A 15,053-nucleotide genomic window follows, 5' to 3' on the forward strand; every position below is an offset into this window, starting at 1 on the left:
CCCGCTCCGCAAGCCGATCAGAGCCGTCCTGTGTCCATACACGCCGAGTATATAAGCGGGTCCTCTTGACATATGCTAATCGAGTCCTTTCAAGCGCGCTGGGGAGGTTCTGTTTGAAATCTTAAACCGGCCTCCTCTCAACACGTTTTAGCTCTTCGGAAGTGACCAAAGGGGGCCCTGGACGCTTCTCTGTCCGTGCAGTCGCAAAAAGCATTCCCACACGTGGCCAGAGCCGGCCAGCAGCTTCGGGGAGGCGCAGTCAAGGCCCCTCTTTGGGGCTGGCTGTCTTAGGAACAACCTTGATGCGGCTCCGCCGCTGCTGTGCAACGGCCTTTGATGTGCGCTCCTCTGCAGTGATAGATGGCTGCTAAAAGGAGCCCAGCTTGGCAGGTATATAGGAGAAGGGGAAGTGGGGCGGGAGGGGAGGCCGGGAGGGGGAGGGGGAGCAGAGGGAAAGGAGAGGAGAGGAGGAGAATTGGACTCCTCCGGAGCTGCTGGGAGAGCCTGCAGTGGACAGGTGCAAAGAAAGGTAAGAGAGGGAAAAGGGAAAAAGGGCGTTACCTGAGGCTTAGACCTGCCCAGACACACATGAAAGGAGAATCAAAGCTTTGACAGTTTAACTCGCTAATTTTAAAACACTAATAAAATGTACAAGCATTACTCTTTTCTTTTATCATTTAGATGGGGGATTTTCTTTACATAATCAGGGTTAGGTTAGAAACACACGGGCTCCCCCTTCCCAGGCCCTCTTTAATGTGAATCGTTACTCAGCACATGATATAACCAAGATTGTCTTATAGCTACCTAGAAGTTTTACATTGTGTGCTAAGGTCATGAACTGTTAATCAATATAATATCATAATAAATCCTGAGTCTAGGGATTATGAGTAAAACCAAGTAGGCGGGAAAGAGGTAGCGTTCATCCTTATATTTGCCACGAATAGAAAATGAGTATCTGTAATAGTGTCATAAGTGATGAGTCGCCTCCCAGGACCTTCCTAACCCAAGAGCACACCCCTTTCTTCTTGGTTGCGTTTTCTTTAGGGTTAGATTTTTGGTTTGCTTTTAATTACAAAAACAGTGTTGATTCTTGACGTGTTTTTGAGATATGAAAAGTTACTGGCAAAAAAAATGAAAGAATGCCTGTATGTATTTATTAAATTAAAAATCATTGAAGTGAAGGAGTTGGATACATCTCCATTTGAACTTATAAACTCTGGGTTTGGACCACAAGATGTTTCCATTACTATTTTTTCAGTGGTAGAAGCATTGAGAATCCATCTTTTGGGAGATTTATGCTTCCCCTGAGCAAAAAGTTTTAGGGAATCACTAAAGATTAGTTTTCCAGTCTAGTTTCATAGTCTTTTCAGCAAAAGCCTAAACCGGGGAGCGCAAGTGGATGGGGACGCTTTGTTTTATTTGATCTAAAGGGTTGGGGGCTTTTTGCTAATTAATTGGCAGGTGCTTTAAAGTAGGTAAAGTTACACCTTTTCATCACTATGGCCCTAAGTACTGACCCTTGTGCCACCAAGTTATAAAAGAGTCCTTAAAACAAGTGATTTACTGTTGATAGATATGAAATAAAACAAAAACACTGGCTAAAAACAATAAACAGATAAATCACTTTAGAAATGTATACTGCCAAGTCTGTTTTAAAGGTTGTACCAGGTAAATGTCATATTATTTTACCTTTCAAACAACAGCAGTCTGTCTTGTGGTAGGACCCCCAAATCCACCATAATCAAGATTTCAAAGGACATCTGTGTAAACATTATCACATCAGTGTAAAACACCAACCAATGAGCTTTTACTTTGAACCAAATCTTCTTAATTGCAGTGTTAAATCAAAGAAAGTTAGATCAAAGTTGTGTGAATCTCATAGGGGGATAACTAAAATAGCCAGTACATACATCGAACACTTTTAAAGAAGAGATACTTAAAGGTTTAAAACAAAGATCAAGTACCTTTTAATGAGGTTTGTTTTAAGGTCTAGGTTCTGCACAACATATAATACTATTAATTATTCCACGATGGATATATAACATCGTCACCTGTTCCTTGAGTACTAGTTTGGTAAAAAATGAAATATTTTAATTCTATAAAACATTTTCCTCACACTTTGAGTCTTGCTGTGGGAGTTATAGCTCTAAGACTGCTTAAGTCTTTTATATTATTTACATATGCAAAAATATGGGGACATTTTATACATAGTCACCAAAACCCAAATGCTTTAATAATAGAACTACCTTCTCTTTGTGCAGAGTTGGCATTTTCCAGTGCATTGTCTTACTAGTATTTGATCACCACAATAATCCTATGAGATAGGCACATTCCACATTATAAGGGGAAAAAAATTCTCCCGGATTCTAGTTCAGGGTTTAGTCCTACATCCCAGGGCAATGACCTTAAGCTCTCTGAAGGCCTGTTGTCTCTTTTGTACAATAAGAACAATATAACTCCTGCCTAGTTCACTACATCTAGGATTGCTATGAGATTTAAATGTGAACTATTTAGGAAAATGTTTTTAAAACTATGAAATTTTCCATGCATACAAGATGCTAGATACCTCCAGTTGTTGGGGGGAAATCTGCTTTATAATTTAACAAATGCAATTCATTTGAAATACAAAATAAATATTTTTCCCCCAACCAAACCTGTAATGTGTAAGTTTTGAATGGTGCTTAATGCCATTTTATAAAGGGCCAGAATAGAAACAAAAAGATAAGGATTTCTTTTGTTTGCACTAGTCATGTGACAGGAAAAGATAACACTAAAGATTTTTTTGCACATGCTGTGATGATATCATGGGAAGTTAAATAATTTTGAAGAGTGTTTTACAAGAGTGCATTATTCAACTTTTAAGTATACACTGCAATCTAATCAACTCTACCTATACTTCCTAGAGACCACACTTGCCTTGCTGTTCTACAAATATGTGGTACAATTTCTACTTCCACAAATGTAGTTACAGTTTTCCAGACCATAGAATTTCCTGCTAGCTTTTCAGCAAGCATATTGCCGTGAATTTTTGTTTTACACATGAAAAAAAATGGTTTTTTGATACTTCTACATGTGTTTAACTTAAGAAAAAGAAAAAGCTCATTTAAAAGTCACGACTTTTACCCCCATAAAATAAAAGTACACTGGCTCACATTGTTTTTATTTGTAATTACAAAATATTGGCAACAACATTAATTTCCTTGCATAGGAAACTGATTGAGTACGTTATGATATTTTCACACAGTAGAGCATTATACAGCCTGGAAAAATTGACAAAGATGGCTCTAAACTAATATGGAGCATTTCCAGGATATATTATTAAGTGAAAAGAGCAAAGCTTTAGCATACTTTATGTACAGTGTGTTACCTTTTCTATAAGAAAGAATGAAAGTAATAAACTTCTACCTGTGTGTGTTCATTTTTTCCCCAAAAATAAACATAAATGGATAAACCAGAAACTAATTGGTTAATTGACTACCTGGGTGAACGTGAGAAGAAAAAGGAAAGTGACACTTCTTTGAGAACAACTTTTTATAGAGTTTTGACTTTTCGAGAAATGGAAAGGTTATAATTTTTTTTAAGTAGAATAAAATAAACAAGAATGAGGGGAAAATGGAATGGGGCCAGAAACAAATGAACCTAACTGAATTCAAATAAATAACATAACCACACAGAACATAATAATAATATATATATTTTTAAAAACTAAGTAACTTTCAAATACAGTTCTTTGGCTATATAATTAAGGTCTAAAGAGAAAAACAAACATAAACAAACATTGAATTTCAGTTACAAAGACTGATTTCCCCAGTGGTAGGGGTTAGACTAGTATATTGTAAGATTGAGCAAATAATCACATACATTGACAATAATGAAAGCTAGGTGTTTCAGTTTTAAAGAATGGAGCTATAGACATGAAAACAGGGAAGATTAGAATGAATCTTATAGTATGAATTGAAAATGCAGTTATTGGTATGAACACATAGCTGTGTGTGTGTGTGTGTGTGTGTGTGTGTTGTGTGTGTGTGTGTGTGTTTCATCTTAGTTCTGTCCACTAAAGGGGCCTAGCATCAAGGATACACCACAGACAGTTGAGCACACCTAGTGTCTAGATCTTTAGTTTCTCAATTCAATCTACCATTAATATGACCCATAATTCCTGGAAAATATCTGGTTTCAGGACTGGAGCACCTTTTTCTTTTTAAGACTATTTTTAAGAACAGTTTTAAGTTCACAGCAAATAAGAGGATACACACTTGCATAGCTTCCCCATCCCCTACCAGGGTGGTACATTTGTCACAATTGATGAACCTACATTGACACATCATCACCCAAAGTCCATAGTTTACATGGGTTAACTCTTAGTGTTGTACAGTCTAGGAGTTGTGACAAATGTATAATGATATGTGTCCATCATTATAGTATTCTTTCACTGCCTTGAAATCCTCTGTGTTCTGCCTATTCATCCTTCCCCCCACCAAGCTCATGGCACCACTTATCTCTTTACTGTCTCCATAGTTTTGTCTTTTCCAGAATGTCACATAGTTGGAATCATACAGTACATTCTCTTCTTTCACTTAGCAATATGCATTTAACTTTTCTCCATGTCTTTTCATAGCTTAATAACTAATTATGTTTTAGCACTCAATACTATTCTATTGTCCAGATGTACCACAGATTACTTATTCACCTGCTGAAGGACATATTGGTTGCTTCCAAGTTTTAGTAATTATTAATAAAACTATAAATTTCCATGTGCAGGTTTTTGTGTAAAAAACCGTTGGGTAAATACCAAGCAGTGTGATTGCTGGATTGTATGGCAAGAGTATGTTTAGTTTTGCAATAAACTGCCAAATTATCTTCGAAAGTGGTTGTTCCATTTGCATTCTGACCAGCAATGAATGAGAGTTCCCATTGCTCCACAACCTCACCATTATTTGGTGGTGTGGATTTGGGTGGTGTGTTTTGGATGTTGACCATACTAATATGTGTGGAGTAGTATCTCGTTTTAATGTGTGATTCCCTAGTGACATATGATGTGGGGCATCTTTTCACACGTTTATTTGCCATCTAGATATCTTCTTTGATGAAGCAGTTCTAAAGCTCTTTGACCCATCTTTTAATTTGGGTAGTTTGCTTTCTTTTTGTTGAATTTTGAGTTATTGGTATAGTTTGGATAACAGTCCTTTATTAAATGTGTTTTTTGCAAATATTTTTCCCCAATCTGTGGCTTGTCTTTTCATTCTCTTGACTTTGGCAGAGCAGAAGGTTTTAATATTAATGAATTCTAGCTTAGCAAATTATATACAGGGCGAGGCAAAAGTAGGTTTGCAGTTATCAGTACATGAAACAGAGTTTATTCTTGTATTATTTATTTATTATTGTATTTTTTTCAATATGAACAACTGTAAACCTACTTTTGCCCCACCCTGTATTTCATGGATCATGTCTTTGGTGCTATATCTAAAAAGTCATCACCATGTCCAAAGTCATTTAGGTTTTCTCCCATGTTATCTTCTAGGAGTTTTATAATTTTGTATCTCACATTTAGGTGTATGTTTCATTTTGAGTTAATTTTTGTGAACATGTAAGATCTGTATCTATATTCATTTTTTGGTATGTGGATGTCCTATTATTCCAGCACCATTTATTGAAAAAGTATCCCATTGTTGCTCCATTGACCTTTGATCCTTTGTCAATAATCAGTTGACTATATTTATATGGATCTATGTCTAGGATCTCTATTCTCTTCCATTGGTTTATTTGTCTATTCTTTCACCAGTACCACAGTATCTTGATGCCATAGCTTTATCGTAAGTCTTATGGTCAAGTATTGTCAGTCCTCCAACTTTATTCTTCTCATTCAGTATTGTACTGGCTAGTCTGGGCTTTTTTTAAAAATATATTTTTTTATTGATTTCAGAGGAGGAAGGGAGGGGGAGGGACAGACAGAAACATCAATGATGAGAGAGAATCATTGATTAACTGCCTCTTGCACGCCCCCTACTGGGGATCGAGCCTGCAACCCAAGCATGTGCCCTGACCAGGAATTGAACCGTGACCTCCTGGTTCATAGATCGATGCTTAACCACTGAGCCACGCCAGCTAGTCTGGGTCTTTTGCCCCTCCATATAAACTTTAGACTCAGTTTCTCCATTGCCATAAATAACTTTAATCAAAATAATAATAGGAGCAAGATATTCATAGAATAAAATAATAAACTATGAGTGCAACTGTTCAAATAAATAAACAACCAATCAAACATAAAAACAGTAAAGGAGAAGAGAACACTTTTCCTTATGGTAGATTCCTACTAATAAATACTGAAAGAATGATGGAATTACGAAATGATGATTTTGCATCTATGATATAATCATAGCTAATCCAGCAAAGTCATTAATGCATGCTAAAACTATAAAACAAAAAAATAAAATAAATAAGAAAAAAGAAATAAAATAAAATGAATGGGTTAAAGTTTGATGAAGAAGAGCTATTTATAGTATCCAACATTCCCTCCAAATTATTTCTTAATCACCAAGAGAAAATTATAACTTTACAGTGAATTAAATCTAGCAAATACTATCTTAACCAAATAATAAAAGTAAACAACAATAATGGGACAAACCCTGTGCCTCTTGATATCCTAGGAAGGATGCAATGTCAATTTTGTGTGTGTTCCTGTCCAAAATGCATAACCTGAATCTAATCACGAAAAATCATCAGCAAACCCCAACTGAAGGACATTCATCAAAACAACTTGCCTATAGTCTCACAAACTGTCAAAATCAAGAAAGACAAAAAAAGAAAAAAAGTTAAGGAACTGTTCTGGGTTAAAAGAAACTTAGACATAAAAACTAAAGGTGATGCATGATTCTGGCCTGAAGCCTGAACCAGAAAAATATAAACCGTGTAAGAGACGGTTATTGAAACAAGTGACAAAATTTTAATATAGACTCTGAATTAAATAATAGTATTGTATCTATGTTAAATTTCCTAACTTAAACCATTTTACCATGAATATATAAGGAAAAGTCTTAGGAAATACAAAATAAAAATGTTTGGGTAAAGAGGCATGATTTCTATTAAATTATTCTCAAATGGCTCAAAAAAATGTATACACAGCTATATATAGAAAAAGAGAGGATAGATGATAAAGCAGATGGGGTGAGATGTTACCAATTGAAGAATGTGCTGGAAGGGTATGTGGAGTTCTTTGTACTATTCTTATAATTTTTCTGTAAGTATAAAATTATATCAAAATAAAAATTTTAATATGAAATTTTAAAGGTCACAACTTAGATATTAGAAATACTTTAATTATAGGAGACAAAATCTAAATGCAACAGTTATAATATAAGATAATTGAGATAGATCAGAATTCCAGAATTTGAACTATGCATTTGCATAGGAGAGTTCCAGTATGCTCGAATCCCAAACCTGGACCAGAACAAGTTGTATATCCTCTGTGGATCATATTGAACACATGTGGAAAAATGAATATTAATTGACCATAAAGACATATAAATTGGGGGACCAAAATCAGGCAGAATGAAAATTTGACACAAATTGAATATAGTTGTTATTACCTTCTTATTTCAAGAATGTCAACTACTCTAATGCAGTCCTTCTCCTCACTTTACCCACCACCAAGAGCAAGAAGAGTAATAACACAGTTTGATTTTTGCCTTGTATTGTTTTCTTTCCTTGTTCATCTTACTAGATACAAGCAAGGTATCGCCACACAGTAGGTATGAGACCTTGGGAAAACTACATTACCTCCTCGGAGTTCAGTTTTTCCTGTATAAAACTGGGATGAAGTAGTATTTGTATCCAACCTGCTGAAGTGTTGTAGGAATCATATGACTAAATATCTATGAAAATCCTTTAGTGCTATAGCATCTAAGATATTATTTCAGTGACAATAATCATTATCAATTTTCTCTGGGTTTTAGGCCACTTAAAATTCCACTCGCGCTGGAGTGAGAAATGTTAGTTCATGGAATTCAAGTAATGCATTTGTAAGGTGAGTACCAGCTTGGGGCTAGTACCAGCTATGCAAGTGACGTATTTCAAGTCACCTGCAACTTGCCCGGAAGGCAGATTAGAGATGATAAGACAAATGTCAACCACATTTCATTGTAGATGTTAAGAACAGGTATCAGTAATGTAGTTCATAATAGCACAGTTACTGAAATATCACACATGTACAGTAGCCTGGTTTGAATGTTATCCTAAGGAGAAACACGTTCTTTGGCGTAGTCCTCATACTAGAATGTATGCTCCATGAGGACAGGGATCTTTGTCTGTTTTGTTCATGAATGTATATCAGGCACTGACAACAGTACCTGGCATATTTTTATACTTGATACATATTATTGGTTGATTGACATACACCTAAAGACTTTTCAGAAACCTGAGTACTAGCTTTGATTTTTTAAGTTTATTTTTATATTTCCCCTAAGAATGGTTCAGGGTCATAGAATGTATATTCAAAGACTTACATTTAACTTGACTGTTAGAAAACACATGCACACTGGGCAAAATATCCTTCATCTTAAAAAATAAGAACTCCTGGGCATAAAATCCACGCACTGAGAGAAAGGACAGCCACTAGAGGACGGTGTAGGCACACCCGCTCCCAGACCCCTGAGAAAGCCAAGAGGGACCTTGATAGACAGGAAGGAATGCTGCCAAGTTTCACGTCTCCAGCTTCAAGTCATTGGTAACTTCCTCGTGCAAGTTTCACTTTCGAAAACAAAAACAGAATAACAGCCCAATGATAATGAGTAGGTCATTGGCAAAGATAAAAGTCAGAAAAACTGCAAAATGTCAATAATCCCATGAGGAATGAAATACAGCTCAGCAGATTTTGTGCAGCTGTCAGGACACCTTGAAAGTGTTGACGCTGAAAATACTTGACTCCAGCTATTCCTGTGAACTAGGCTATAAGTTTCTAGCTGGCAGTGAAGTTGTGAACTGCGTTCAAGGACAAGGAGCTAAGTCAAGTACATGCAGTAGCAAGGGACTGGATTCGGAGTACTTGGTTGTCATACAAAACAAAGAGCAGTTCTTTGAGAAATGCATCACCCATAAAGCAGCATGTACCAGAATCAGCAACAAAAAAACATGATCACAACAGCAAATAACCTCTTTGAGGATTCTTTAAAATAAGAGAAGAAAGTTTCAGATGGCAACCTTTTAGGAGTGAGTTCAGTCAACTCAGATCCACTAGTATGTCCTCAAAGTTATCAATATAATAAATTAAAAATATTTCCAATGAGCTGAAACTATTGAAAAAATATTTTTTCAGGGCAATCATTTTAACTTAGCAGTTTATTGGCTTGTGTTTCTGAATTTTAAACAATAATTCAATGCATCGCTTTATCCTTCTGAAGAACTTATACCCATGTTAAATTCACATGGATTCTCAGTCATTTTATAAAAACAAATATTTGTCTCTCAGTCAAAAAATATGTGACTTCTTACTGTAGAACAGGTGCTGTCTGTATTTGTTAAAAGGCAAAACACAATCTCTGTCTTCCTGCTGCTTTCAGTCTAGTTGGCAAATACAAACAAGTAGAGAACATTATAGTGGTGGTGCTATGATGGGGAAGTTCAAAGTAATTTGTTAAAGCAGGTAGCAGGGTAGACTAAACCAGCCTTGGAATGGTGTGAGCATTTTGGAAAAGCCAGCGGTTCTCAACCTGTGGGTCGCGACCCCTTTGGCGGTCGAACGACCCTTTCACAGGTGTCGCCTAAGACCATCCTGCATATCAGATATTTACATTACGATTCATAACAGTAGCAACATTACAGTTATGAAGTAGCAACGAAAATAATTTTATGGTTGGGTCACAACATGAGGAACTGTATTTAAAGGGCCAGAAGGTTGAGAACCACTGAAGCAGAGTCCCATTGGGAGTGAGTGCCAGGAAGGGAGGGAGAGCAGACAATAGCCAGGTCAGGACTGTCTCCTGGGAAGGCACCATTCATTCACTTTCCTGTGCTCTCAGATGCAGGCCTCAGGCTCAGTTATCTCCATGGTCCCATCCAACCTAACATTTCATGATGTTCTATCCAAATTTCAAGGTGAAACTTAGTTGGAAAATAGGATTCAGTAACTTTGCTCTATAGACTAATTTTCACAAACCTCTGTCTTCAAATTATTTAAATTCTCCTTCCCTTAAAACCAGGACTTTAACAACAATAAGGAAGGTTCTAAGGATGACACTCAAATATTGATATTTTATAAAAGCAAATATATAAATAAGTATACAACATGAGCTTCCAACATCTGAAGTGCTCTTAAACATAACACAATATTTCTATAGCTGTACCTGCAAGTTCCCATTATTATGTAAATGCTATATAATTTTTACTCTAACATAACCCACTTATAGCATATGTACTGGTAAGCTATCTTTCAAAGTATGGTATTTTACTAATTTCACATAAAAGCCCAAATCAATTTCAATATATAGCCGCGTAGTGGTCAGTTATCACCTTTAAGACCTCTGTCCCAAACCTTTGTTTCACATCTCTGCCTCGTTGCCTCTTCCAGTAGAATGCATATCAGTCCTTCATACTTATCAGAGAGGATTATAAGAACTTTTAATTTTCATCTCCAGACTGGAAATAAGAACAAAAGCACATTCACAGTGTTTTCTGAAATTCATCTCTCATTTGTTTCCACTTGTAAAAGACTTAAAATGACGAATTACTCTAATGTTTAGCTCCTCCTTCTTCATTTGGTTTATTTTCAGTCTGAGAGAGCCCCTGGTTTGGATAAAGATCTCGAATTTCAAATATTGGTTTTATCATTGCTCAGTGTTCCTCTTTACTTAAAAATCACTTTATGGACAAATTCTTCACGGGCACATAGGTAGGCACTAGAGGACTTGCTCAGTTCCTTAATAAGTAAGTCCATGTAATATATTTAGCCATAGCCAAGAGTTCAATGGTTAATTCTAGATATTGAACGCAGGCTCCAGTACATAGATTTTGATCACAGCATATGCCCTGAAACAAATACCACACACAGTAAAATCCCAATCAAACATGGTTTCCTTGTCTAGCACTGCAAGGGTGAAGGAACAGACCTCCCTATTCTGGAATAATTTGTTCAAGGAGACCTGTGCACCTGCATGATGATGTTAGAGTAGCTCACTTAGTGGTTTTTTAAAAAGTCTTATCATCAGGGAAAGGTTCACTTCATTCCCCTTGATGTGGTGGTCTGAGGTTTACAGGCTCCTGAACATAAGATTTGAGACAATCTTGAAAAAAATTACAATCATTTCCAAAGTGCAGACGAGTTTTGATATGCTTCAGTTGCCAAGGAATTTATGAAAACCCATACTTCAGACTTTTCGTTTTTAGATCAATCTCTAGTGTTTGAGGCAAGCTGATTTATTTTAACAGAAAAAAAAACATTGCATAGTGATCTAAATCACTTGATTTATCACTTTGCCTTAAGAATGACTACTTTGCTGTGGACGAGATATAACTTTTAAGTGTAATAAATTTCAATATTGCTTAGATGCATTATATCATTGTATTGTAAATTTGAAATAATATATTTTAATCAAACTTAAAAGTCAACATTAGCATAAAGCAACACTTAATTAGCCTGCAGTATCCAATGAGAGCTGGGTCCTGTTGGTTACCAGCTGGTAAAGGCACAGTTTGTAACTGGCTCACTGCAGACTCGGCTCAAGTCTCCACTGGCTCTGGATAGTCAGTTATTTCTGTCCAAGCCTCAGATGACTTTTTTAAACTCCAAGTCTTTGGAAAAACAAATATAATTATTTGGAAAGAGTAAAAGTAATTAATATTAATGTCTGTATATAGGTTGATTGAAACCAATTAACCCAAGAAGGGAAGGGATGTTGTTAAACCCCTTTCTTGCTTAAAAGATAAGTAAATTTTTGCCATTTGTAGCTAAAGATTTCTTTTGACAGTTTTCACTAAAGACTCCCCACCCCACAAAAAAAAAGCCTTTAAAAGGTTAAAAATTTTTCAGACTTAGCTATCTCTAAATTCTTTTCTATTGTTACAAGGTAAATACAAAATGTTCACATGTATACTACAGAAAATTTAAATATTTTTAATTTATCTGTTCCTGCAATTATTTGCACTGTCTTCTCTAATTGAAGAGTTGCAATAAATAAATAAATAAATAAATAATAAAAAAGGAACTATGGTGGCTCAACAATGCAGCTCAGCTCAGTCTAATAGCCTGCTCTTAGCAGATATATTCATCCACCAAGGCATTTTCTGATTAATTCTGGACCCGAAGTGAAAATTTTGCTCATCACAGTGTTCTGGGTAACCAATACCAATCAATTGGAGTTGGCAAGAAGTGATACTGGTTTGCCATCCCACTAAGCTTCATGCAGAATGTACACTGACTTACCTTATGCTATGCTTGATTTCTCCTCTTGGTGCTGAGCTGTCCATCTGTTCTGAAGGCTGCCCTTCTGTTTGGTTATCTGCCCTTAAAGCAATTTCTCATCCAACACCTGACAGTGTGGGGTTAGAGCCAGAGACAAGGGTATATACTGGTTGCACTAGGCCTTACTACTAGGTACCTGCTGGGTCTAGCCATATGGACATTACAGGAGAACGTACTACAACTCAAAGAAGATAAGACACTAGGTAGTTGCTTAAAATATGACGTTCCTTTTGGCTTTTCCTTAATAAATAAGGAGAATAGCTAACGAGCATCTTCTTAAGGGTTTTTAGGTACCAAAAGACTTCTATTAAGGTGCTCCTTGGTTAAATCTCTCAAAGCTATAACAAGATTATCTACCTTTCCCATGAGTTTCCAACTCTTCAATTTTTCACTCTTATCTCAACTCTTCACAAGTTCTATACATTCCTTCTAAGTTGTACAGTTCAGAACTGAACAAGTCCTCTAGTAAATAACACATTAGTATAAGAGCACTAGGAAGAAATTCTATTTTTTTATTTTATATAAGCTTTTTATTGAAGTATAACATACATGAAATGGGATTGTGAGTTTTCCCAGAGTGAATACACTTGTCTAATTGGTACCTAGATCAAGAAACAGAACATGAACAGAACTCCAGAACCCTCCTTTCTCCCTTTCAGTCACTATACTCTACCCCCCGAAAACACTATATTTCTGAATATAAATGTGTCATTTTGATTTTAAAAATATAATAATACAGTTGGTTCTTTTGTGTTTGCCTTCCTTAACTCAATGTTATGCTTGTGAAATTTACTCAGATGATTGCATGTAGCTGCACTTCAGTAATTTTCTTGCTATAGAGCATTCAACTATATGAATGTACCATACACACACACAAAATCCATACCAGTGTTGATGGACATGTGAATACTTTCTAGTTTGGGGCCAATTACAAATATTTCTCCATGTCTTTTGGTGTGCATAAAGTAATCAATTTTTGATGAGTATTCACCTGGGAGTGAAATTGATGGATCATATGGTATGTTTATGCTCAGTTCCAGCAGTTACATTTTTAGAAAGATTGTTTTGCTACCCTAATGCTATTCTTGCATAAAAGATTGTCATTGTATTACTCTGAAGCTATTCTCTACCAGAAAACAGCTTTTAATGGGCATAGACACTTGAATCGCTATCCGGCATGAAAAAAAGGACATAACAACTGAAAAAGGGCTCACTTGTTGTTAGACAGGAAGCTGTACTAGTAGCAAGTCTGAGCTGCTATTCCTTGTTTCCCAAATATGTAAGATAAGAGGTTCCTGCCACTAAATGGAGGACAAAGACAACAGTAAGAATTAAACAGAGAGACACTGTCAGCAAAGGCCCTGGAAATTATATAAACTCAGAAGCTGTAGAAGTCAGACTGGACAGATGTAATGGTCAGATTGTTACTGGTGTTGAAGTCAGATGGTTAAATGTACACAACTGGCAGCTTGGTGGTTGTCACTAGTGAGACATGTAAGAACAAAAAGGGAGCTGTCAAGGTCAAGTCAGTGACCTTTGGCAGTGGCTCATGCTGGCATTCCTCAGAGGCCCATAGGTGGAAGCCTATTGCTTCGAAGCCCTAGGTCCAGCAGGATCATGCCAAAGTACATGTAAGATTGGGCTCAAGTAACAAAATCACAAAACTTCTTCCTGCATGAACCCATCTCCATGACCTCTAATCCTTCCTTACCAACGCCTCGGCTCTCTCCTTTCGGCCTCCCATGTGCATTCGTTTCATTTCCAGATGTGCTGCTTGCTTTATCATCTCCTTTAGTGGCTGATGAGCTACTTTACATTTGATTATTTCTATCTTGGCCTCCCCGCCGCACAATAATAATAAATTCCTCTCTCCATTTAATAAACATTGATTGAGGCCCTACTATGTACCAGGAAATGGGTAGATACTAAGTAACTCTGACTTCTTGGAGCTTAGACACAGCTGTTTGAGGGAAAAGGGCAGGGTGCAAACCACCGTCAACCTGTCATTGGGAGCGGGAGACCATCAGATGGAAAACGGGTCCTCAGTGGCTGAGTCTCTGGCTCCACAGCTCTGGGTTCTGGAAGTTGAGTTCCAGACCCCTGATGTCCAGTGTACTCTCTCTCTCACACACAAGTGACACTGACAGTGTAACAGACAAGTAGAACAACAAGAATGAAGATGGCACAATACACACCAGTTCTTTATTTTATATTTAAACCCAACAGCTTCCCTCCAAAAGTAAGGGTATTCTTCAAGACAGTTCTGATTTGTTGAATTAAGTGGCCTCAGGTATGGTAATGTTTTTAAATATATATATTCAAACGGTAACTAAAAAAACAAAGCTAAACAGCATTAGCTTTCCCCCATCCAAAGTCCAGGAGCTTTCATTGTGTAGTCAAAACAGCCTTCAATTTAATTCGCCATTTGTATGGCTTGAGCCTAAGCTTCTGCCTCATTTCTGTTGGGCTCAGATACCATACAAATGATTGGAGAGCTCGCGTGGGAAGATCGGGAGACCGTTAGGCGATGGGACCTCCTCCGAGGGGCGCGACTAGCGACCCCAGACCACCCGGTACGGCAGGGGCGAGGGCGCGGTCAGCG

General features: G+C 36.9%; 2 protein-coding genes across 4 annotated transcripts in view; one reads left to right on the forward strand and one right to left on the reverse strand.

Annotated features, from left to right (window-relative positions):
• The window catches only part of FGF20 (fibroblast growth factor 20), an 11,348-nt gene extending 8,334 nt beyond the window's left edge, over window positions 1-3,014 (reverse strand). Inside the window, exon 1 of the mRNA XM_014537933.1 lies at window positions 2,891-3,014. Within this exon, the coding sequence (XP_014393419.1) occupies window positions 2,891-3,014 (124 nt within the window). The remainder of the gene's footprint in view (window positions 1-2,890) is intronic.
• Window positions 3,015-14,758: 11,744 nt separating this feature from the next.
• Window positions 14,759-15,053, forward strand: part of MICU3 (mitochondrial calcium uptake family, member 3) — a 73,682-nt gene continuing 73,387 nt past the window's right edge. Inside the window, exon 1 of one of the 3 annotated variants that reach the window (XM_014537907.1) lies at window positions 14,759-15,024. In XM_014537907.1, coding sequence (XP_014393393.1) covers window positions 14,935-15,024 — 90 coding nt within the window. In that variant the 5' untranslated portion in view covers window positions 14,759-14,934. The remainder of the gene's footprint in view (window positions 15,025-15,053) is intronic. The other 2 variants (XM_014537906.1, XM_014537905.1) reach the window with 2 other exon arrangements.

The sequence above is a fragment of the Myotis brandtii genome, unplaced genomic scaffold (assembly GCF_000412655.1).
Source record: "Myotis brandtii unplaced genomic scaffold, ASM41265v1 scaffold185, whole genome shotgun sequence".
Lineage (NCBI taxonomy): Eukaryota > Metazoa > Chordata > Mammalia > Chiroptera > Vespertilionidae > Myotis > Myotis brandtii.